Genomic DNA, 23,278 nt, shown 5'->3' on the forward strand with positions numbered 1-23,278 from the left:
CATATGGTCACCTTATTTTTGATAAAGGAGGCAAGAATATACAATGGAGAAAAGACAGCCTCTTCAATAAGTGGTGCTGGGAAAACTGGACAGCTACATGTAAAAGAATGAAATTAGAACACTCCCTAACACCATACACAAAAATAAACTCAAAATGGATTAAAGACCTAAACGTAAGACCAGACACTATAAAACTCTTAGAGGAAAACATAGGCAGAACACTCTATGACATAAATCACAGCAAGATCCTTTTTGACCCACCTCCTAGAGAAATGGAAATAAAAACAAAAATAAACAAATGGGACCTAATGAAACTTAAAAGCTTTTGCACAGCAAAGGAAACAAGACGAAAAGACAATTATCAGAATGGGAGAAAATATTTGCAAATGAAGCAACTGACAAAGGATTAATCTCCAAAATTTACAAGCAGCTCATGCAGCTCAATAAAAAAAAAAAAAACAACCCAATCCAAAAATGGGCAGAAAACCTAAATAGACATTTCTCCAAAGAAGATATACAGATTGCCAACAAACACATGAAAGAATGCTCAAAATCACTAATCATTAGAGAAATGCAAATCAAAACTACAGTGAGATATCACCTCACACCGGTCAGAATGGCCATCCTCAAAAAATCTACAAACAATAAATGTTGGAGAGGGTGTGGAGAAAAGGGAACCCTCTTGCACTGTTGGTGGGAATGTAAATTGATACAGCCACTATGGAGAACAGTATGGAGATTCCTTAAAAACCTAAAAACTAGAACTACCATATGACCCAGCAATCCCACTACTGGGCATATACCCTAAGAAAACCATAATTCAAAAAGAGTCATGTACCACAAGGTTCACTGAAGCTCTATTTACAATAGCCAGGACATGGAACCAACCTAAGTGTCCATGGAAAGATGAATGGATAAAGAAGATGTGGCACATATGTACAATGGAATATTACTCAGCCATAAAAAGAAACGAAATTGAATTATTTGTAGTGAGGTGGATGGACCTGCAGTCTGTCATACAGAGTGAAGTAAGTCAGAAAGAGAAAAACAAATACTGTATGCTAACACATATATATGGAATCTAAAAAAAAAAAGGCTCTGAAGAACCTAGGGGCAGGCCAGGAATAAAGACGCAGATGTAGAGAATGGACTTGAGGATATGGGGAGGGGGAAGGGTAAGCTGGGACAAAGTGAGGGAGTGGCATGGACATATATACACTACTAAATGTAAAATAGATAGCTAGTGGGAAGCAGCCACATAGCACAGGGAGATCAGCTTGGTGCTTTGTGACCACCTAGAGGGGTGGGATAGGGAGGGTGGGGGGAAGACGCAAGAGGGAGGGGACATGGGAATACATGTATATGTATAACTGATTCACTTTGTTATAAAGCAGAAACTAACACACCATTGTAAAGCAATTATACTCCAATAAAGGTGTTAAGAAAAAAAAGTATAATGAAGTTTACATGTACCATAGGTTGTCACATGTGTTGTACCCATAATATATTAACAGAGCATTGATGTCAGAGGCAGTTCTTCGACATTTTAAAGTAGCAATGATACTATTTATTTTTAAAGGGTTAAAATTCCCTTGTAATTATCTTATAGGGTTATTATGAGGATTAAATAAGAATGTGCTTGAGGGTACTAGTAGGGTACCTAATGTGTATCATAGGGGTATAGTGAAGGTTTAGCCGAAATAGAAAAAAAAAAAAACAACCCTCAAGCTTTCTCCCCACTAGTTCTCAGGATGCCTCTAGCTTTGATGATTACATTGACTATGAATATACCACTCGACTGCAGAGATATACATTTCAACTTCATGCCTACAGAAAGATAGCAGATTTAATTAATGAATAAAACAAAACAAATGGGCACCCAAAGAGAATATGCCACCTTCCTGGATTCAAGATGAGAAGAAAACTCCCTAAAATTACTGCAAACCTAACAGCTGAGAAGGCAATTTTAAAGGCATGTGCGTGGAGCACTTAGTTTTTAAAAATCAGCTTTGCCCAGGACACCAAAGGAGGATTTGAGAACACACTCTGGTCTTACCATCAGAATAGGAGCAATGGAAGAGAAAAAACGTAAAGAGAACACGATGAACATGATGTTAGCTGAAGAAAGAAAGCTAAGTCCTTAGAAGAAAAGATGAGATCTTAGATGACGGACTGGACAGACATAAGGGGAGAGGAGATTGTGAGGTCAAGGGCAGCGCGGTGTATAAGGAAAAGAGGTGTACCAGCTCCTGTACTACTACTCTGAAAATGGGCGTCACAAAAGTGGGAGACACTGGTTATTCCTCGTTTAGAGGGGGTGACTGGGACCTCAGGAAATCCAACTGAGGAAGGGAAGCAAAAGCACAGAGAACACAATGCAATGACTCCCCCATGGGGGGTCCCAGGCCCAGAAAACAATGAGAGATGTGATTTATAAACTGCAGATGAAGAGTTTGAGCAAGGGGACTTGGAATGGCTGTACCAAGAGGGGTCTGAATGTCTGGACAGATTCAAAGGTGAGGGGTGAGGAAGACCAGGAAGAATAAAACAATTTCTGGGTAAATTTTAAAGGGACAAAGTTGTTTTTTTTCCCCCAACAGCAGTGGCCTGGGAAATATATGAAATTAGGACTATAAAAAAGCAAACCGGCATCCCAAAGGGGAGCCAGGCAGGATGGTAGTAAGCCAGAACTTGACGTTGGTCTGATGGGAGAATATTTCCTGGGTAGAATTAGCCAACTCAGAGGTGGCGGTGGTCGAGATGCACTAGAACAATAGATACTTTAGTAAACAGAAGGCTCACTGATTCTATCTCCTTCACAATGATGGGCCCCACGCAACAGAATCTATTTCTTTTCTTTTTGTTCTTTTTTTTAATATATACAACAGAATCTAGAAGAGTATTTTAGAAAAAATAAATCTGAGTCAGAAAGCAAAGGAGAAGTAAAAATGGCACACTGATTCAGCAAGCAGGGCCACGAAAGAAGAAAGGAGTCTTTCACAGAAAGAAGAAAGGTTAAACAGAAACGTAAGTGAGTCTTTCCCAAAGGAGGCAGATGTGAACCACTAGAGGCGGATCCAACTACTGCCCCCCACCCCCAAACATAGCAGAAAGCAGTGCTACTCGACCCCTGGAATATTCAAAACCTGAGGAAAAACAAATCTCATGGAGCAGGTGGCAGAGGTATTAGCCTTCACCAGCTCATTAGGACAGAAGCTTCAGAACTCCTGACAGCAGGTTTGGTTCAGGAATCTGCAGAGGGTGTTTTTCCAGATGAGTAAACTGGGGAGGAGAGATGCAGCTTCCTCCAGGCTAAGCACGTCTATGCCAAGAGGCAGTGGAGATGGAAAAGGAGGCCCAGGACTGAAAATGTCTGCTCTTGAGAACTGGAACCTCTGGCAGAGGTACAGTCCACACCCAACGCAGTACATCAGGGAGGCCTTCGCTTTCATCTCAAAGTATAAATGCAAATCAAGAGGCTTTTGAATAGAAATGAAAAGCACTTTAAGCAGGACCAGATTGATTTTCCTCCACCCAGACTGGGAGGTAGATTCTTGCCGCTGGGTTTAAATTCATGGTCATAGACTCCAAACAACTGCTATAGACTGACTGGCATCTTTTTAAGAAAAGCCAAGAATATTTTTTACCATCAATCTCCTTTTACTTGCTATTACTGAGTCTGTGCTATAGCCTTGGGAGACCATTCTCCATGGGTCTCTCCCATTTCTGTGTGGCTTGTGAACAGGGGCACAGGCTGTTTCTACTCTGGATTTATCTATCTTTTCGAGGATGTTGGATGAACAGCCTTGAAGGTTAGAGACAGTGTCTCAGAAGGAAGGGCCTGGTTTGTTCACTGTCCAGTATAATCACGCCTCTTTCTGGAGCAAAGGGCCATCAAGTTTGCTTCTAGCCCAAAGATTCAGGTTGCCTACGTTCAGGGTTCCCAGCTGTGAAGCAAATCCACTGTGTATGCATCTATCTGAGGCCCTCTGCTTCACTTCCATAGGCGGGGGGAGTGGGAATTATGCAAACAGGAAGCTCTAAACTGAGACTGAATCCTAAACTGGGATTAGAGAAAGCCAAAAGTTACTCGCTGTGCCATGAGTAATAAAGTCATTTGTCTCTGACTCAGGAATCTCATGTCTTCTACCAGCAGCCATGAAACTGTAGTGTAAAAACCTCAGACTTTTTCCAGTTCTTGACGGGGTCTTTGGCAAAATTAAATAAGATCCTGGGAACAAAATTTTGCCTGGGACAACTGTCCAGGGGCTAGAAATTGGTTCCTTTTTTTTTAACAGGTCAAGGGTGTGGGGCCAACGACTTGAGACCATTATGGGTCCATTTACTCTTTGTTCATTTACATTTCACTAAAAAGTAAAGCACACAAGAGACATGCCGTTGAACAAATTCAACTTTCTTGGAGCTGAAACAGCCATATTTGTTACAGTAGAAGACAGCCCAGTCTGCAGATGGAGAACAGGAACCATCTCCACCCAGCACCCAGCATCAAGTACGTCATTCTTCTAAGATGGAACAAAACAAGAAATCAGAATGATCAAAGGACGCCATTAAGTACTTTGGTTTTTAACTCAAAACGTCAAGGAAATTTAAGTTTGGATGTTAATTGTTTTAGATTTGAACATCTTTGGATTATGACTTGCAAAGGGATTTGAATTTGTTGGTATTTTAATTGTTTGAATATCATTATTATGTTGACATTTTATCTCATTGCAGAACCTCTGAAAAGTTGCACTGGACAATGTGGCTAGAAATAATTTTGGATGAGAAATAGCATAGGGATTGAGTTTTAGCTTCTGGCAAATTTTAGTCCTCTGGAGGTGGGGAGCAAACCATCATTACTCATGAAACAGGCCCCCTGGGTCCAAACTAAAACTCTAATACTTAGAAATGTCCTATAACTGCTGTCCAAAGCATTTATGAGATCTCCGTGAACACACTGTGATTAATATAGTGCTTAACTCCTAAGCACCTGTCTTTCTCAGCTAACTCTTGAAGCCTTACAAACAAACCATGCAAAGTATGGCTTTTATCTCCAACTATTTCCATTGAGTAAGAACATCTGATCCCAAGGAAAACTGCAGGAGGACTGGTTGCACCCAGCTCATGCCATGTTTTTACGGTTCCCAACACCTGAGAGAGAAAAAAAAAATCTGCAGATGTGACAGAAGACATCCAAGCTCCAAATCCCTAGGAAGCCATGCTGGCTCATTCCCCTGGTCAGTATCTACAGGACAGGGGAGGGTGGTGAATCCTCCATCATGCTTCAGTCACACTAAGCTTATTTTTAGGCTTCCAGAGGAAGCTCATTTTCCAAATCTCTGGGGCAAATGTTCGAGTGACCAAAGGAGAAGCAGATGGCCATCAGAGGCCAGCGCTGGGAATGAATAACCATTCAGAAAAAGGGAATGGGAACAACCATAAATCAGCCTCAAGTAGCAAGAAGCCTGTGCGTTGACTGCAGAAATTCAAACACAAATCTCCTGCTACGCTAGACTCACTGCTTTCCGACAAAGAGACGAACTCAGCACTGAAGAAGAAAACAGTAAAACTGAAAAGTAAAACTCCCCTCCCCGCCCCGCCCCCCGCAGCATGCGCTGGTCCACACAGAGCGTCAGATGCAGCTGGGGGAGAAGCAGCAGCTGATGTCAACTGAGGTGCTCAGGCTGTTGCTTCGCCAATGAAATAATACTGTCCTTGTTCTATCTGAGCCCATTTCCCGTGTTCTCCCATTTATCATCCCCAAGCAATGTGAACAGGCTTAACACACTTTGTTGGTGATGACGTGGATGATTTTTAGGCATACAAATTAAGTAGATCCCTTGGTCTTTCAGAAAGGTGAGGCAAAGAGATCACCTTTAAGGGTACAGAAGTGTAATCAGTCATTGGCCCACATCTGCCCCTCCTGTGGTGCGTTTGTATGTGTCACCCTCCCAAGGAGAGGACAGTATCCTCAAGGGACTCTCAGTTCATCAAAAAGAACAGGAGATGCAGATGCAAGAAGGAGATACCCTCCTTGGTATCAACTGGTATCAATTTCAAATCGGGCAAGGCAAGTCCAGACATTCTCTACAAAGCAAGAGAATGCTCACTGTCGCCGTGTTCCCATGACCTAGTGAGAAGACTGGGGTTTGGAGTTCTTCTCTGGGGTTGTGGGCTGGCTAGTGAAGGCAGACCCTTGGGTCATTTCTCAGCAGGAGCCGGCTGTCTGCTCGCCTTGGACACATCTCTGGGAGCAGCAGGCCTGTGATATGCTTAGTCCTAAATTCTAGAAGGATAAAATGCAAGTTGTGTGTACATAGGTAGGAAAACCACAAGACACACAAAATGTAGATGTGGGAGCGCTATCAAAAAAGAAAAAGAGGGCTTCCCTGGTGGCGCAGTGGTTGAGAGTACACCTGCCGATGCAGGGGACACAGGTTCGTGCCCCGGTCCAGGAAGATCCCACATGCCGCAGAGCGGCTGGGCCCGTGAGCCATGGCCGCTGAGCCTGCGCGTCCGGAGCCTGTGCTCCACAACGGGAGAGGCCACAACAGTGAGAGGCCCGCGTACCGCAAAAAAAAAAAAGAAAAAGAAAGGCATGCAAAAGACCTAAGAAGTAAACAGGAAGATTGGCAGGAAAGAAAATAAGAGATGAACTATCTGAGGTGCCTTAATATAGCCTCTGAGTCAAATCCAATTCAGCAATAATGGTAAACAGGTCAGATTTTTCCAACACCTTTTTTCTATGCAAACATTTTAAGGAAGTTTTACATGATACTATGGCTTATTGTAACAGAAAAAGACTGTTTTAACTGGACATGCCACTTAGGCAGATTTTAGAGAAACAGTAACTGGTTATGTTGAGGACATTGTGGTGAAATTTTGGTCTGCTGCTAAGTTCCAGGCAGTACCCTAAGACCATCTGCTGCCTTTTGCAGCTCAACACAAGCTGTACTCTGGGTTCTTTTTTTTCCACGAGTGGCGTTGAGTTCACGCTGATTTGCTGGTATATGTTTCTAAGGGCATGTACTTCTTGAAGAATTGGACTGGAAAGCTGAGATGTGTTCCGTGGAGCCCACAGGGGAAGTAGTAATAGGGGAGGTGGTCCCAGGCTCACACATGATCTCCCACAGCAGGGGTCGGAAAACTGCTGCCTGGGGGCCACATCTGGCCCCATACCTGTCATTGTAAAGTTTTACTGGAACACAGTCATGCCCATCAGTTTGCTTATTGCCTATGACTGCTTTTGCACTGCAAAGGCAGAGGTGAATGGTTGCAACGGGGACTGTTTGGCCAGCAAAGCCTGAAATATTTATGAGCTGGCTTTTACAACTGCCGACCTCTCATCTACAGGAATAACTCATACCAGAGCTCTATCCATTGCCCCACCTCCATCCCTATCCAAAATCATTGGGAACAAGCTGAAGAATTTTAAGAAACATAACTTTATGAGTTGAAGGGAAAGTACTGACAAGTAGAGACATTTTAAGGAAGCTACTGCTGGAGACAAGGCTTGCTGTTCTACCACAGTATTTCCTCTAAAAACATCTGTGTCATCCAGGCTTTTGTGATTTCATCTTTATGTTTCATTTAAAAATGATGCTGATAAGAAACTCATTTGAAGGCTTCCCTGGTGGCGCAGTGGTTAAGAATCCACCTGCCAGTGCAGGGGACATGTATTCGATCCCTGGTCCAGGAAGATCCCACATGCCACGGAGCAACTAAGCCCGTGTACCACAACTACTGAGCCTGCGCTCTAGAGTCCGCGAGCCACAACTACTGAGCCCGTGTGCCACAACTACTGAAGCCCGTGCACCTAGAGCCCGTGCTCCGCAACAAGAGAAGCCACCGCAATGAGAAGCCTGCGCACCGCAACGAAGAGTAGCCCCCACTCGCTGCAACTAGGGAAAGCCCGTGTACAGCAGCGAAGACCCAATGCAGACAAAAATAAATAAATTAATGAAAAAAATGCACATACTTTGCTAAGTGTCATAGGGTTATTGGCCACCATTTGACCTGGTTTAATCGCATTGCTTTGTTAGCAAACATACGGCTTAGAAGAGATGGAAAGGGTTTTGTGTGTGTTTTGGTCTTTGTTGGTGGTGGTGGTGGTGGTGGTGGTGGGAGAAGGGGAGAAAATGGCTTGGAGAAGAAGAAAGGAGAGGTTTCTGGGGAGGATGCAACCTCTTAGGGGAGAGGGGAGAGAATGGGTGCCTCAGTGGGGGTTTAGAACAGTATGAGGATACTGGGCTCCAGGAAACCTGGGGAGAGAGGGTCCAACAAGTAAGGAGGAGCAAATGACAAGAGGCCGGAGGGTTCAAAGGTAAACAAAATCCCACTCAAAATTCTGCTTAGGATCAGTCCTGCCTTCAGAAAAAAAAAACGGGGGTTGGGGGAGAAGGAAACTTACTCCTTGGTGGTAACCAAGGAGCCCTGCTTGCAGAACCCAGTTCTCCAGGCAGCCGGCTGGCCCTGCTCCCTTTCTCCATTGACCCGTCAGACTGCTTCCTGCCTTTCCACCCTCTGGGCCCCTCTCCTTCAGTCCAGGCTCTGCTGACTTCTCCGTGGAGCTATAGCAAACACCTCCACCTCCATCTGCCTTTCTTCAGCCCAGCTCTTCCTCTACCTTACTGCTTGAGGAACCTTAAAACAAAAACTCTGACCCTGTAACTCAACTTTAAAATCATCAGTGAGTATATAGCTTGTAAAATAAGTCATAGTTTTTTATGTGGAACTAAAAGCATGGGCTGGACATTTGCACTTAATTGACTATTTGTTGATTCTTGAACAAGCCTTAAAATTTCCTATCTGTGGACCACTGTACGTGTTATTTTTCCACTCCAGGGTGTCACCCACTCCTGTGGATGTTCCTGTAGAAATCCTATGGAATAGTCAAACATCACCCCATCTACTGAGCCCTGTCTGATCCCTGGACGGAATGAGACACCCCTCCTCTAGGTCAATAGAGCATATGGCTCCTAAAGATTTATTATACGGAAGAGGTGAATATAAAAAGTATAGAAATAACTCTCATTCATTATGGAATAGAACAAATCCTGTAACAGAGGAAGACTGACTGCTACCTCTTCGAAGCCCCCAAAGCACTGGGCATGGCGCTCAGCATGCAGATGGCTGTGTCAAAGCTGGCTACAGTCCAGTGTTGGCCAGTACTACGGTTTGGTTGTGGACACCTGCAAGGCCACATTATCAGCTTCTGAGATTGTGTCCGGTGCCAGTGGGATGATTGTTAGGAGGGAGTAGAAATGTCCTCTTTGGGGGCTGAAGATGGGGTGTGCAGTGCCATGCAGGCTACCTATTTGCCACCATTAGCTTAAAAGAGAATTCTACAAATATTTATTAAGTAAATATGTTCGTTTCTAGGGGAAATAAATTTGAATATCAGCTTTACCAACAAATTTTTGAAAACATCTACTCCTTTATAAATCAGGAGGTGTCTTTCTGATTTTTAAGTTTTTTTTTTGCGGTACGCGGGCCTCTCACTGTTGTGGCCTCTCCCACAGGCTCCGGACGAGCAGGCTCAGTGGCCATGGCTCACGGGTCCAGCCGCTCCGCGGCATGTGGGATCCTCCTGGACTGGGGCAAGAACCGGTGTCCCCTGCATCGGCAGGCGGACACTCAACCACTGCGCCACCAGGGAAGCCCTAAGTTTTTTTTTTTTATACATCTTTATTGGAGTATAATTGCTTTACAATGTTGTGTTAGTTTCTGCTGTAAAACAACGTGAATCAGCTATATGTATATGTGTATCCCCATATCCCCTCCCTCTTAGGCCTCCCTCCCACCATCCCTATCCCACCCCTCTAGGTGGTCACAAAGCACCGAGCTGATCTCCCTGTGCTTTGCAGCAGCTTCCCACTAGCTATTTTACATTTGGTAGTGTATATATGTCAGTGCTACTCTTTCACTACCTCCCAGCCTCCCCCCCCACCTCCGTGTCCTCAAATCCCTTCTCTACGTCTGCTTCTTTATTCCTGCTCTGCCAGTAGGTCCATCAGTACCATTTTTCTAGATTCCATATGTATGCATTAGCATACGGTATTTGTTTTTCTCTTTCTGACTTACTTCACTCTGTACGACAGACTCTAGGTTCTAAAATGTGAGAAACAGACAAATGGAATTGGCAATGAGAGAAAGCAGAGATGACAGAAAGCCGGAGGGATTAGAAAAGTCTCTGAGGAATGAGGGGCTTCAGAATTTCGAGAGTCAGGAATAGAAGGAAGGATATCCCAAGTTAAGAAGTAAGGGGAAGAACCAGAAGGGAGAGGCATGGATTTCTTTTTTCTGCAAACATCATTCACTGAGCTACATCAGTACTTATGTAAAAAGCTAGGCAAGCAAACAGTTACAGTAGGGGGTGGGTGAGGAGAATTCTATTCATTGTAAATGGCTCTACTTCTTTAAGAAATTTCTGCCCTGGATTCCAGAGGGGAACTTCTGATCTCTCATATTCTGCTGTGTTTTTATTTCCAGGCTCTGTACTACCATGTTGCATACAATGTGGTGAAAAAGCAAAAAAAAAAAAAAAAAAAAAACAACCAAAAAACAAACCAAAACCCCTTCAAATCTTCCACTTCTCATGAAGTCTTCAAGTCAGGTGTGCTTTTTTCTAGCATCCATTGCCTATTTGTCTAATTCACCTATGCACTGTCAAAGTGATTTTCCTAAAAAAAATACCAAAACCCCAGCGCGATAACTGAAATTGAAACTAAGTGGAGATATCCTGTTTCTCTTAAGAGAGTGAGACTGTGTATCAGCACCATCTCCATGTAAAGTCTCCAAAGACACATACATCTCAAGGATTTCTGTTACCTTAAAGGCTTAGCAAAGCTCATAAATGAATAAGATATATTCATTCATAATATATAATATATAAGACATATTCATTTATAAGTCACATAATCCTGTTTTTCCCCCGTGTGGTTGCCATCATTTTGTCTATTTCAGTTCCATTTCTGCACTGCTACCTTCCTTCAATCTTAATATACTCTACTTCACATTTCGATGGGCAGACCACAGACTTCAACTCCCAGTGGACATATACAACTAAATTAATAAGGATGATATTTATAAGAGGAAAATTCATAACAAGGGGCAGGGCTAAAAGGCATCTTGTAATACTGTAATGGAATATCCAAAGATTGGAACCAACTTACTTGACGTGATAAAGTCACTTCATGACCACTACGGTGTCAGTTTCATCCAAGTTAATGTGGAGGCAAAGAAACTTTATTACGTGCCTGATAGTCCATATTTTATTTCCACTGAAATGTGAAGGAATTTTTCAAATCCAAAAATGATAATAAAGTTGCCTGTATACTAAGGGGATTTCTTTAAACTGTATTTCCTACGGCTCCACGCTGTGATGTCAACCATTATAGACCGTGTAGCCATCAGGCACTCCCGACACAGATTCATGATGTATAACTCTATGCTACTGTACTAATGTACACATATACTATAAAACACAAAATGATCTAAAATGAGATAAAAATCTATACAAGTTCTAATACTTTCTGCCCACACTGCAAGGGGACTATCTGACTCCGCCCCAACCCTGCCCTGGGGTGTGCTCACCCTACTTTGGAGACCATGGCGCTGGGAGGCTGTAGCTTACAATATTTGCTTTCCTATGCAAATCACTTGAGCTGTTGACTTCCTTGAGAACTGCAAACTGCTCGGATGAAAACGCAGCACAAAGCCAGTTAACGAGTTGGAACAGGCCCCAGAAAAATGTGCCAGGGGAATAAGCCTAATTCAAACGTCAGCAGTTTTCTGGGCAATGCATCCAGGCCAAATAATTATTCTTACCTTATTTCCCCCCCCACCTATTTAAATAATCACTTCACCTCCTTAAGTATGAAACCAAATCAAACAAAAAACCACCCCCGAGTTTAAATCTTATTTTCTTAGACTAACGATCCTTGCAGACTTGTCTGTCTTGTCTCGCTCTGACAGTTCCACATACCGCAACGAGCTTCACGCAGCCTCTTTTTTTTTTTTTTGCTGTACACGGCCCTCTCACTGTTGTGGTCTCTCCTGTTGCAGAGCACAGGCTCCGGACGCGCAGGCTCAGTGGCCATGGCTCATGGGCCCAGCCGCTCCGCGGCATGTGGGATCTTCCCGGACCGGGGCACGAACCCGTGTCCCCTGCATCGGCAGGCGGACTCTCAACCACTGCGCCACCTGGGGAGTCCCAACACGCAGCCTCTTTGACGTGGCCTGAGTTACCTAAAGAGTTGCTTAAGGAACATCTAAATGCATTGAGATCTACTTGGGGAAGTCTAAGATGCTGAGGGGAAGGAGAGGGTAGTTCACAGCTAGGGACAGTGGAGAGAAGAGTATACAACCCGTGGGAATTATGGATCAGTACGAGTTCCTGCCTGCTTTGGGCTGTCGGTGGGAATAATACAGCTTCTGCAATAACCACGCCAGTCTATATACCAGGAACTGATGTCTGCGAAGGCAATGACAGCCAAGGTGTGCAAGCAAGTCTGTGTTCACAAAGGATGCAGGACGGGCTCGGGGGTCTGTGCTTCCAACTTTCCCACAAGCAGCACAACCACCATAGCTTCTCTCCCTGCGTCCCAGACTGCAGGAAGGAGGAAGGTATAGTTGGGGGCCTAAAAGCTCCTCTTATCTCAAAGCCATGCACAGATTGGTCCCTGGGCTTCATCCAGCTCCCAGCCAGGAGACTCTTAGGGACCCCGCCACTTTGGGTCACGTCTGCAAGTTGCCATGTGGCTAACAAAGGTGTGTGTGGTCGAATTGGCTGCTTTCTACAGTGGCCACCATCTTTCAAAGGTTTGCTTTTGAAAAAGCATCAGAATCACCTGGGAAGCTTCTGAAACTAGACCCCACTCAGATGTGCCAAACAGGCCTTCCAGCGTGGCACCTGGGGATCAGATGATCAGCCTAAACCGTACCCTCCCTGTGCATTTTAACATACACGAGAGCAGGGAGCCACCTGCGTACATTCACGCGTCTGCTACACACAGCTCTTCCCCTCACGTGTGTGAGATGCGTTCATCTTTTCCTTCCAGGCCCTTCTGCTTTTCCCTCGCTGCTGCCTTGGCTATAACATGACTCATCCAGGGGAACAAGTTTGCTCTCAGCAGAGCCCAGCGATCTTCTCTCTCACCAAGGATTTCTAGCCTATAAAACAGCAGGTATAGAGCAGCCAACCCCCCAAGGTTCCTGGTGGCCCTGACCCTGTATATGACTATGTACCAGAACCTGCATCTTGAGACCCGAGGTTCCCTGCTGTCTTCCCTGGGGCCTTTTTGGCTAGTCTTTTCACTGACATTCCACCTACTACTTCACCAACTCCCTGGGGATAGTCAATCCTTTGTTGTGGTTGATTTGTTAAAAGTTCCCTTTTCTAAGTTCCCTTTCTAGCTGCTAGCAGCTCTGGAAGCTTAACCAAACAGAAAATAGGAAATCTACTCATTTCTTAATGAGGTGGTTCCACTGATGTCCTATTTTAAGGGAAGGGATGCTGTTCTCCCAGTGCTATACTTGGAAAAATGATCTTATATACACTGATATTTGTATACCAGATGGAAACTCCCAAAAGGGAGAGGCGGATACAAACAACGAATGCCCACTATGTGCCATGCCCATTTAAAATTCGTGGTGTGCAGGGCAAGGCGGGCAAGTCAATGCAAGGTAACTAAGCCTTATGATGAGGGGCATGCAGGAGCATTAAGGAGTGAGAGAGGGCACATCGACCGTCCACCTTTCTGCCCACCTGTCCAACCATCCATAATACATATTGAGAGCCAACTGTGAGCAAACCTGACAGGAGCCCTGCCCCCGGGGATCCTCTACTCATGGGGAAGATGATGGTAAGCAAGCAGTCATATGTATAAATATGTCTTTACAGTCTGCGTTAAGGGTCACGAAGGAAAATACAGTATGTATTACAGGCATGAAGGATATGTGTGTCCAGGAAGACTTCCTGGAGGAGGTGAGTCCTAAAGTTAGATAAGTAGAAAGTGGAAGCCCAAGGAGAAGGAAAGACTGTTCCTGACCCACGAGCAGATGGAGGACGTCTCTAAGCAGTGGCTGCCACTACCCTGTGCTCAGAGGGACCCTGAGATGCAGCAGCAGAGCCCACCTGTGCCCATATGAGCAGCCTGTCTTAACACCCTCCCCTCGAGGCTTTAGTAAAGAACATTTGCTCCCCTTACAAAAAGCTCCGGGAGTCCTGAGCCAGTGTCTCTCTGCATTAATAGTTTTACTCTGTGAAGACCTGATTTTTCAGTCAGACACTGGGACCTTCCTGTTTTAACAGTAATCGCAAGTTTACACTCTTGGTGCTCTCTGTTCCTTGCATTAGCCTCTAAGTTCGATTCACCAGAAAAATCTAGCTCAGGCCCCAAACAACAGACAATCCCACACTCTGACTTCACCAACAATGGCACCCTCAGACACGTCACTGCAAGCCCTCAGTGCCCAGGCTCTTTACCACGTATTCAATCCAAATAAAACACAAGAGAGCCTCTCCTTTCTCTCCGCATATAGATGGACATCTACCCCCAGAATGCTGCCTTTTCCAAAAGACTGTGATTCAGGTTCCCACACCTCAGGGTTAAGCCATCAACAAACGAAGAATCAAACACCAACATCAGACTTACGGAATCATAAGATCCAGTTTGGCTTTTCTTTTCTCCTTTTGAGAGGTGAAGTCCTTTATTCCTTCTTAAACCCTAATAACCCCAAAGTTCTCCAAGATTTTCCAAACCAGTGATTCCAAAAATGTTAGAACTGATTCCCTTGATGCCAAAGGAAGCCGGATACAGGTCTGCTGATTGATGTGCTAAACAAAATCTTCCCAGCTGAGCTTCGACAATTGCAGATTTGGCAACAACAATCATTACTTCCATTTTTGTTCTGTTTTTGTTAGATATATAAAAAGGGAAAGACAGGTTCCTAATCACTCAAGAGGTATCACCCATTCCACATCCTGTTATATTAAAACTCTTCTTCCTCTCTTCATTTTAAAAAGAGCCACTCCCTCAGAAGGCCAGATATTTTTTTTTCCTTAAAAACCTCATTTAAAAAAAGATGAACTAGATACAAACTATTATATATAGGATGGATAAACAACAAGGTCCTACTGTATAGCACACGGAACTGTATTCAATATCCTGTGATAAACCATAATGGAAAAGAATATGAAAAAAAAAGCATAGCTGAGTCACTTTGCTGTGAAGCAGAAATTAACACAACACTGTAAATCAACTATACTTCAATAAAATTAAGTTAAAAATAAATGAACTATAATTATCTACACTTGAGAAAGGATACTCACTTTTTTCAATAGCTAATAATAACGCATGTGGCACTCATTTTATTGGAGGGCTCTAAAGTTCTCAAATGTTAGCCTTAGTCCAAATCACCGGGAAGGCTTATTAAAAAAATTTTTTTAGATGCCACCTCGGAGTTTCTGATTTAGCAGGTCTGGGGTGGGACCTGAGGATTTTTATTTCTAACAAATTTCCAGGTGATTCTGATGCTGCTGGTCTGGGGAACTTTGAGAACCACTGTTCTACAGATAGATTTATGATTGAGAAATACGTACTGAGTATGTATTGAATACAAGGTACTTCATTGGATACTGGGGGTCCAACGAGGTATACCTGACTTCAAAAGTTTATAAGTGTTAAGTATTTTCTTTCTTCTCCCAAAAAAGATATGTAGCAACAAATAAATAGAAAACAGCAGATGCTAAATGCCAGGTGAGCAGCGATTAGCAGATTTGGGAGAGCGCCAGGGAGGGCTGTGTGCGCACACATGCACGGTGTGTGTGTGTGTCTGTGTGTCTGTGTGTTTAGGGCTGCCAGGAGCATATACAAGAGGAAAGGCAGCACAGGCAGGCTGGAGCCAATGGCTGCACGTTAAGGAGCTGCGATTGTAACTTCAGCGTGATTGAGACCCACTGAAGGACTTTAAACGAAGTGACATGGTCAGATTCTCACTTAAAAGTTGTCACTGCAGAGCAGAAGACAAAGTGGAGAAGAAAGCCTTGAGAAAGAATGGCCAATCGGGCGGATGGGGACCACAGTCGGTATTGTGAGGGGACTAGACTCAGCTATTTCTGAGACCAGGCTGGCAGTCTTGGAGATGGGGATGTCTGTGGAAGGTGGAGGGAGGGCCCCCCTCCTCCCTCTGAAGCCAGACCCCCTGAGATGGCTGACAATCACGCACATGCCTGTGGGATTTCCCCGTCCCATCCTTGTTCCCTTTTTCTTGCCTCTGCCCCTCACACTTGATGTTCACCACGTGGTTCTATTCTAAGCATGGCCCGAGCTCTTCGAAAGGAAAACCTCGTGGCCGTTTCCTGTAGCCATGGAAAGATAACTCACAAGGGTGCTCATGGCAGATCCTGAGCGTTTGTATCACTTTTGCTCCACCTAAGTGCTTGGAGTGTCCACGACTTACAGGTGCAAGAAGAGTCAAAGTCAGAGCGGAACTTGGCTGCAGGTTGAATCATTATCATCTGGGAAGTAAAAGGCTTTGTGACTTAGCCGATTAAAATAGTACCAGGTTTCTTTCGTTTAAGTGGTTTGATAGTGTTTAAAAATTATAAAACAAAGAGTCTTGGATTGTAAACACAGAACTGAAACATTTCTTTTTCTCAGTAGTTCAGCACCTCTGGAAGGCCCAGCAGGGCAGACCCTGAGCAGATTGTGAAGGTGGGAAAATGTCGTGTGCCCACTTCCTGGCCCTGCAGGGAGGGCTCTGGCTCACACCCGGGTCGTCTGGCTTGAAACCAGAGCTCAAGAGAATGGCTGAGAGATGGTGGGCGTTCAGGCAAGGGTGACGAGCCAGGGAAGAAGCCCGGTGTCCCCTCCTCCACGATGCTTTGTTGGGGGGGTGCAGTGGAAGGTGAAGTGGGGCCAGGTGGTGTCCAGGGCACACAGAAGGCAGAACTAACTGTCAAAGCAGGATGAGTGCTGGTTTCTCCACCGACGATAGTGGGTTTGGGATCTGCGTACGAGAGCTGGGGGTGACATGACGGAGAAGCCCAGAAGTACGGCCCTGAAGCGTGTGTACTTGTGGGGGACGATTGCTTGGAGTCCTTTGTTTCTCCTTAAAGGCAACCTAAAATTTCCCAAATGAAGTGTGTGATGATGGAATGCACTGAAATTCCTTTGGCAAAACTGTGATAATAAGCATACACAACAATATGTGATTAATTGGCAAACTTTTTAAAGATAATGTTATTGGTGATGATGGGACCCAGGCACTGCTGGAAGTGTAAATTAGTAAATAAGCACTTCTACTGCTACAAGCTATCTAAGCAAATAAGAAAATGAAAAACGTGCACAGAGCTACATGGACAAACATGCTCTGTACAGAATTCTTTATAATTTTTAAAATTAAATATACGTGTGACTGATGTAAATGGAATTTCTGGTAGAAAATTAGTAAAATAAATTACGGCATATCCATGTTATAAAATATTAGCCATTACAAATCATGTTTCAGGAGACCCTTTAATGACATGGGGAAATGTTCAGGATCATATCATTAAGACCATAGCAAGTTCCACAAGTATGTTAATATAAGGTCAATTAAAAATATATATATATATATGTGCTTAAGAAAAAAAAATCAAGTAGAAAGGCATAGCAAAATGTTAAAGACGGCTATCTTTGAACAGGAGGATTGTGGGTGATTTGTATTGTCTTTTGCAGGTTTTTTGGGGTCAAACAACCCATTTATATAGTGGAAACATTACTTTTGGAACCAGAACAACTCATTTAACTTATAATTTAAATTATAATACATTTATAAAAAACGTGATAAATTTATAAAACTATAGTAAGTTTAAATTTAAAAAAAACATGTAACACATTTAATAAATGTAATGGCCCATTTATTAGAGCAGTATTTAGTGTAAAAAAATTCCTAGACAAATAATTCCTTGGATTTTTTTGCAAGAGATTATGAATTATGAGATTAAAAAATATATGCAGACTATAACCTCTCTACAGACTACTGTGCCGCATTACTGGCTCTGGGCTTTCTCAGAGGAGGTGCAGGTATGTTGCAGAGTTTTTTCCTCTCTTTAAATCCAGAGCTTACTTAGCTCTCCATTGAAAACTGGCTGAGCTGGGCAGGGCACAGCTGCCGAGCAGTGGGATCTGTTCAGCAGGAGCGAGCTCTCCAGGCTGTGGGCACGTGAGGGGAGAAGTTGTGGGCTGGAGCCGGGCTGGAGCGCCATGTCTGGTTAGAAAGGTGGGAATAGCGGAGTCAGGCTGGAGTTGAGAGGTCTGCTGGCTGGACTGCCACACACTCCATTCCCCTTCTGTACAGTGGGTGACTGCTGTACCAGCAGAGAACGGCAAGGGCAGGGGAGGTCACAGGGAGGAAGGGTGGGTAGACTCAGAAAGATCGTGGCCTCAAAGGATGGGTGGACAATAGTGGGAGAAGAGACACATGATGATCAGCCTGTTCGAGGCTTATCCAGGGAACGTCTCTGTAGGTCATTCCTGTAGGGGCTGGAACGTGGATATTGCCCCATCAGCCCTCTGAGGCTGCCATGATACAGTCAGCTACGAGCCAGGGGTGTAACTGTAATGTTTATGGTGGATAAATCTAGTTAGATTTTGTTGTCATTTTTTCATTAGTTTTCAATGAATGCTTGTCCTGTTGTCTGTTTCTAAATTTATTTAGTTATTTATAACTCAGCACTAGATGTACTGGCTACATTCTAGGGATTCACTGGGAACTCAAGGCAGTCATCGCATTCCTACATCTCATGGAGTTCACAGTTGGACGAGAGAAACAGATTTTAATCAAATAATCACAAATCTAAATGTAACAAGCAGTTCAGGGGAAAGCCATATGGTCTTGGTATGAGAGCTAAGAGATTTAATATAGATTGGATATATTCTGGAAGTTTCTCTGAGGAAGTAACACTAAAGGATCCAAAAGATGAAATGGAGACACAGACAGAGAGATCAAACATATGGACACCAAGGGGGAAGGGTGGGGTGCGATGCATTGGGAGATTGGGATTGACATATATACACTATTGATACTATGTATAAAATAGATGACTAATGAGAACCTACCATGTAGCACAGGGAACTCTACTCAACACTCTGTGGTGACTTAAATGGGAAGGAAATCCAATGAAAGAGGGGCTATATGTATACGTATAGCTGATTCACTTTGCTGCACAGCAGAAACTAACACAACACTGTAAAGCCACTCTACTGCAGTAAAAATTAAAAAAAAACCCAAAAACCAAAAATGAATTGGAGTCAGTCAGGCAAAGAGGATTCCAGAGAGACAGAACAGCATTTGCAAAGGTCCTACAGCAGATAAATGTACGGTCATCATGAAGGACTGCAGGACGGGCAGTGAGCTTGGTGTGAGGTGAGGCCCAAGAAGTGGGCAGAGGTCAGTCAGGGAGACAGTGGAGGTCATGACCATTAGTGTGGTTTCTATCCTTACCAGAAGTAAAATTAAGGGAAAAAGTAAGGAAAAAGTGGCTACTGAATGGTGTCATAATACAAAGAGGCGGGAATAATCACACAGTTGTCTCTAAACTGTTTACTTTAACCCCATCCGTTCAGCTCTGATCGACTTGCTTTATAGGTTAGTCTTCTGAGAAAGCTTTCCTTTGAGGGAAAAGCTGTTGGAACAGTGTTTGAAATCAACAATGGGCCTGTACAAGACCTCTGGGAAAACTACAAAAAGTACCACTTCTTCAAGATGTTTTCCTTCTTTTACTGAAAAATTGTCTTAACGTACTGATTTTGTTCGAGCAAAACTCTTTACTGCCATCTTCCAGAAAACTGTCCTCATAAACATAAAAGCCTACGAAGTTTACGATGTAAATGGTGCTCCCTTAGATGTGGCACATTTGTGCAGTCCACAACCTGCACCACCATACTCAGTGGCCCTGGAACTCCCGTGATCATAAAGAAAGGGGAAAAGTAACTTTTTCTTCCTTAAATTCAAATAGCATATCATGTAAATGGGAAAAGAGATTTTTTTTTGTTGTCTCCTAAGGCAGAGGTCCCCAACCTTTTGGGCACCAGGGACTGGTTTCGGGGAAGACAATTTTTCCTCGGACGGGGTGGGGATGGTCAGGCAGTAAGTAATGTGAGCGATGGGAGCAGCAGATGAAGCCTCGCTCGCTTGCCCGCCGCTCACCTCCTGCTGTGCGGCCCAGTTCCTAACAGGCCGTGGACTAGTACCGGGGTTTGGGGAACCCTGTTCTAAGGCCTAATTATAAACAAATTTCCCAACGCTTACCCACGCTGACTAGGTTCAGTGCTGATGGGAAGGAGTAAGGGTTCCAAATGGCAGAAAGAAAGCACCCTCCCCAGGGCTGGTTGGATGGGGAACAGTGGCCAACAAGGTTTTACACTAAAAATGACGTATCTACCAGATCTGCGATACAAAGAGGAGACCACAGAGCCGCACTGCAACCACAGCTAACCACAAGCCCTCCCGACTCTGTGCCAGACCACGCTGGGGAGCAGCCCACGAGGGCGTGAGGCATCACAGGCTGGGTAAGGAAGCGCTACAAGCCGTGGGAAAGTCCTGATTTCATGAAAACAGGGAGACACATCTATACAACTTCACCTGAATGGGTTCTGTGTTATTTTAACATTCCACTTTCAACCGGACATCTCTCAGTCTAAGTTTAAATTCACAAACGATAGTTTTCAAACACCATATCAAGAAGTAGCAATAAAACCTTTGTATATATTAGACTTCTTAGAAATTGATATACGCACTGAACTCAATACCCAATTGCTCTCGTATTTCCAGTGTCAATGCCAGTGTCATTTTTTTTTTCTTAAATAAAAAGTATTACCCTCACAGATTTTTCTGGATGATTCTGACAAAAAAATAAAAAGATGCACTCTGGTCCTCTCCCATCCCCGTCTCGACCATACTATCTATATCTATCTCAAGCTTTTATCTCTGATCCTGGCACCCATGTCTTCGGGAAAACATCACCCCAGCAGAGTAGCCCGGGAAAGCACAGGCACACTTACCGCTCCCTGGACGGAAGACGATTCAGTTCCTTCGTCCTCGTCCCCGTCCGGCTCCTGGTCTTCGTTGTCGGTCCAAGAGGACACGTCCTCTACCGAACTGGTCAGATCAGGCAAACTCTTAGATGTTAGCCTGAGGAGGTCCTCTGCAGAGCTTTCCTATGGGGACACAATGAAAGGCCCACGAGTTACCCCATGATGTCAAGGTCAAGGTAAACCTAGCTGAGTCAACTGCGGGTGGTCACATGCTCCCAATCCAAAGCCTCTATGGAGTGCAGGTTCCACATTTCCAGGGGTGCAAGCATGGCTCACGGGCCCAGCCGCTCCGTGGCATGTGGGATCCTCCCGGACCGGGACACAAACCCACGTCCCCTGCATCGGCAGGCGGACTCTCAACCACTGCGCCACCAGGGAAGCCCCCATTTTTTTTTCTTCATGATTCTGTTTCTTAGGTGAATGTTTCTATGCGCAATCTAAACTCCCTGACCTTAAGATCCGTCAATGCCCTCCCCTGTCTTACTTTCAGGAAATAGTTTAAACTCCCTCATTGGCAGGCTAACATCAGAGATTTGGCCTCTGCCCAGCTCTCCAAACTCACCCCCCCTCCATTCTCCCATCCCTTCCATTCAAGCTGTACTGACTTTCAAACACACCGGGCTCTCCCCTGTCCTGTTGCCTTTTCCACCAGCAGCTCCCCTGCCTAGACCACCCTTCCTCTCATGACTAAGGCCTCTCTGGGCAAAGCTTGAGCATCGTCTCCTGCAAGCCTTCCTGGATCACCTCTGGAGGCATTTGCCTCTCCTTTCCCCTCCAATGTCCTCTACTGTTTATCGCCTCGCTGTGTGTGTCTAACTCACTCATCTATCTCCCCTGCTTGTCTGAGAGTTCCTCAAACCATGTCTACTCAGTGCAATGTCCCCAGGCCTAGCTCAGAGCTTAAACATCCACCACATCTTCCTCTCCCTCATTGCTCATCTCACAGGCCCACGGTCATCAGAAAGAGATTAGACTGTTCAGTGAATCACAGTGTCAAAGTGGGGACTCGTGATGCCTCTGCAACGAAAGCAGCCCTTGAACAACCTTTAAAGGTCAACAAAAACAGATGGAATCAGACTCCATTAAGATCAGACTCCAAAGGGGGCTTCATCAACACAGCCCTTCCTTCCTACACACAAATAAGGTCAGAATGGTTGAGGGATGCAGGCGAGATCAGTGAGACCACGTGACAATCCCAAGGACAAACGAGGCACACACAGGAGCCCAGAGCTCTCCTGGGAAATGACACAGCACGTGAGGCCAGGGACCGGGGCTGCAGGGCTGATCTGAGGCCAGAGAAAAGGAGCAATGTGTCCTCTCCTCTTTCCCCCATACCAGCAATTTCTACAAGGAAGGAAACACGTGGAGAGTTTTGATCATCATATTCCTTGGGGGCTGACAGAAAAGAGAATAACAAAAAATACCCATCTTACACAAGGGACGTTACAAACTACTACTGAGTTGGCACCTGGTGACAATGTCGTTTGTTACTAGTTTGATGCAGTTTCCACCTTCAAGGTACCTGAAGCTCATTCATTTTAGATCAGTAATTTGTGAAACCATACTTTTAGACCTTGCCCGAGGAAGGGAAAAAGAGTTATTAATGAGAAAGTGAGTTGAGTCCTCTTCTGGGATGTCAATTCTGCTCAGCTATTAATAGAAAGTTTAAAAAAAGTGAAAGTCCCAACTGCTGAGTAAATTTCACAATAGCCACAGGATGGAATACTCCGCAGCCATAAAAAATGCTGCTCTAGAAATTTATTTCCTGATGTGGGAAGCGTTCTTATAGTATGTTACTTACCAAAAAAGCAGGTTAAAAATAATATGTAAGAACTGTATTAATAACAGATGTAATAATAAACTGGATACAATACTGTGTGATAACCATAAAGGAGCACATTTCTCCAAGTGCTCACTGTGACCAACTACATTGTTCAGAACCCTTTATAGTTCATTGAATCTTCCGAACATCCCGTGAAGCAGTTATTGATTCTCAGTGTACAAGTCAGACTTCGAGAGATGTAGTAAGTTGCTCAAGATACACAGGTTTTAAAGGGCTGTGCTGGCACCTGAATGGGACGGGTGGGACTGCCTCCAGGTGCACTGCCTCCTTGTGTCTGATTCCATTTAAAAGAAAACGTGCGTGTATTTGCACACACATATGCGTTCCTGTCTGGAAGGACACACCAGTTAGT

At 44.4% G+C, this 23,278-nt stretch overlaps 1 protein-coding gene across 1 annotated transcript in view; it reads right to left on the reverse strand.

Moving 5' to 3' along the window:
- Window positions 1-23,278, reverse strand: part of PDZD2 (PDZ domain containing 2) — a gene marked incomplete at its 5' end in the record, with an annotated part of 238,404 nt that overhangs the window by 57,292 nt on the left and 157,834 nt on the right. Inside the window, one exon of the mRNA XM_082836165.1 lies at window positions 21,051-21,206. Within this exon, the coding sequence (XP_082692291.1) occupies window positions 21,051-21,206 (156 nt within the window). The remainder of the gene's footprint in view (window positions 1-21,050; window positions 21,207-23,278) is intronic.

This window comes from Leucopleurus acutus (genome assembly GCF_964270905.1).
Source record: "Leucopleurus acutus genome assembly, chromosome: 3".
NCBI classification, from domain to species: domain Eukaryota; kingdom Metazoa; phylum Chordata; class Mammalia; order Artiodactyla; family Delphinidae; genus Leucopleurus; species Leucopleurus acutus.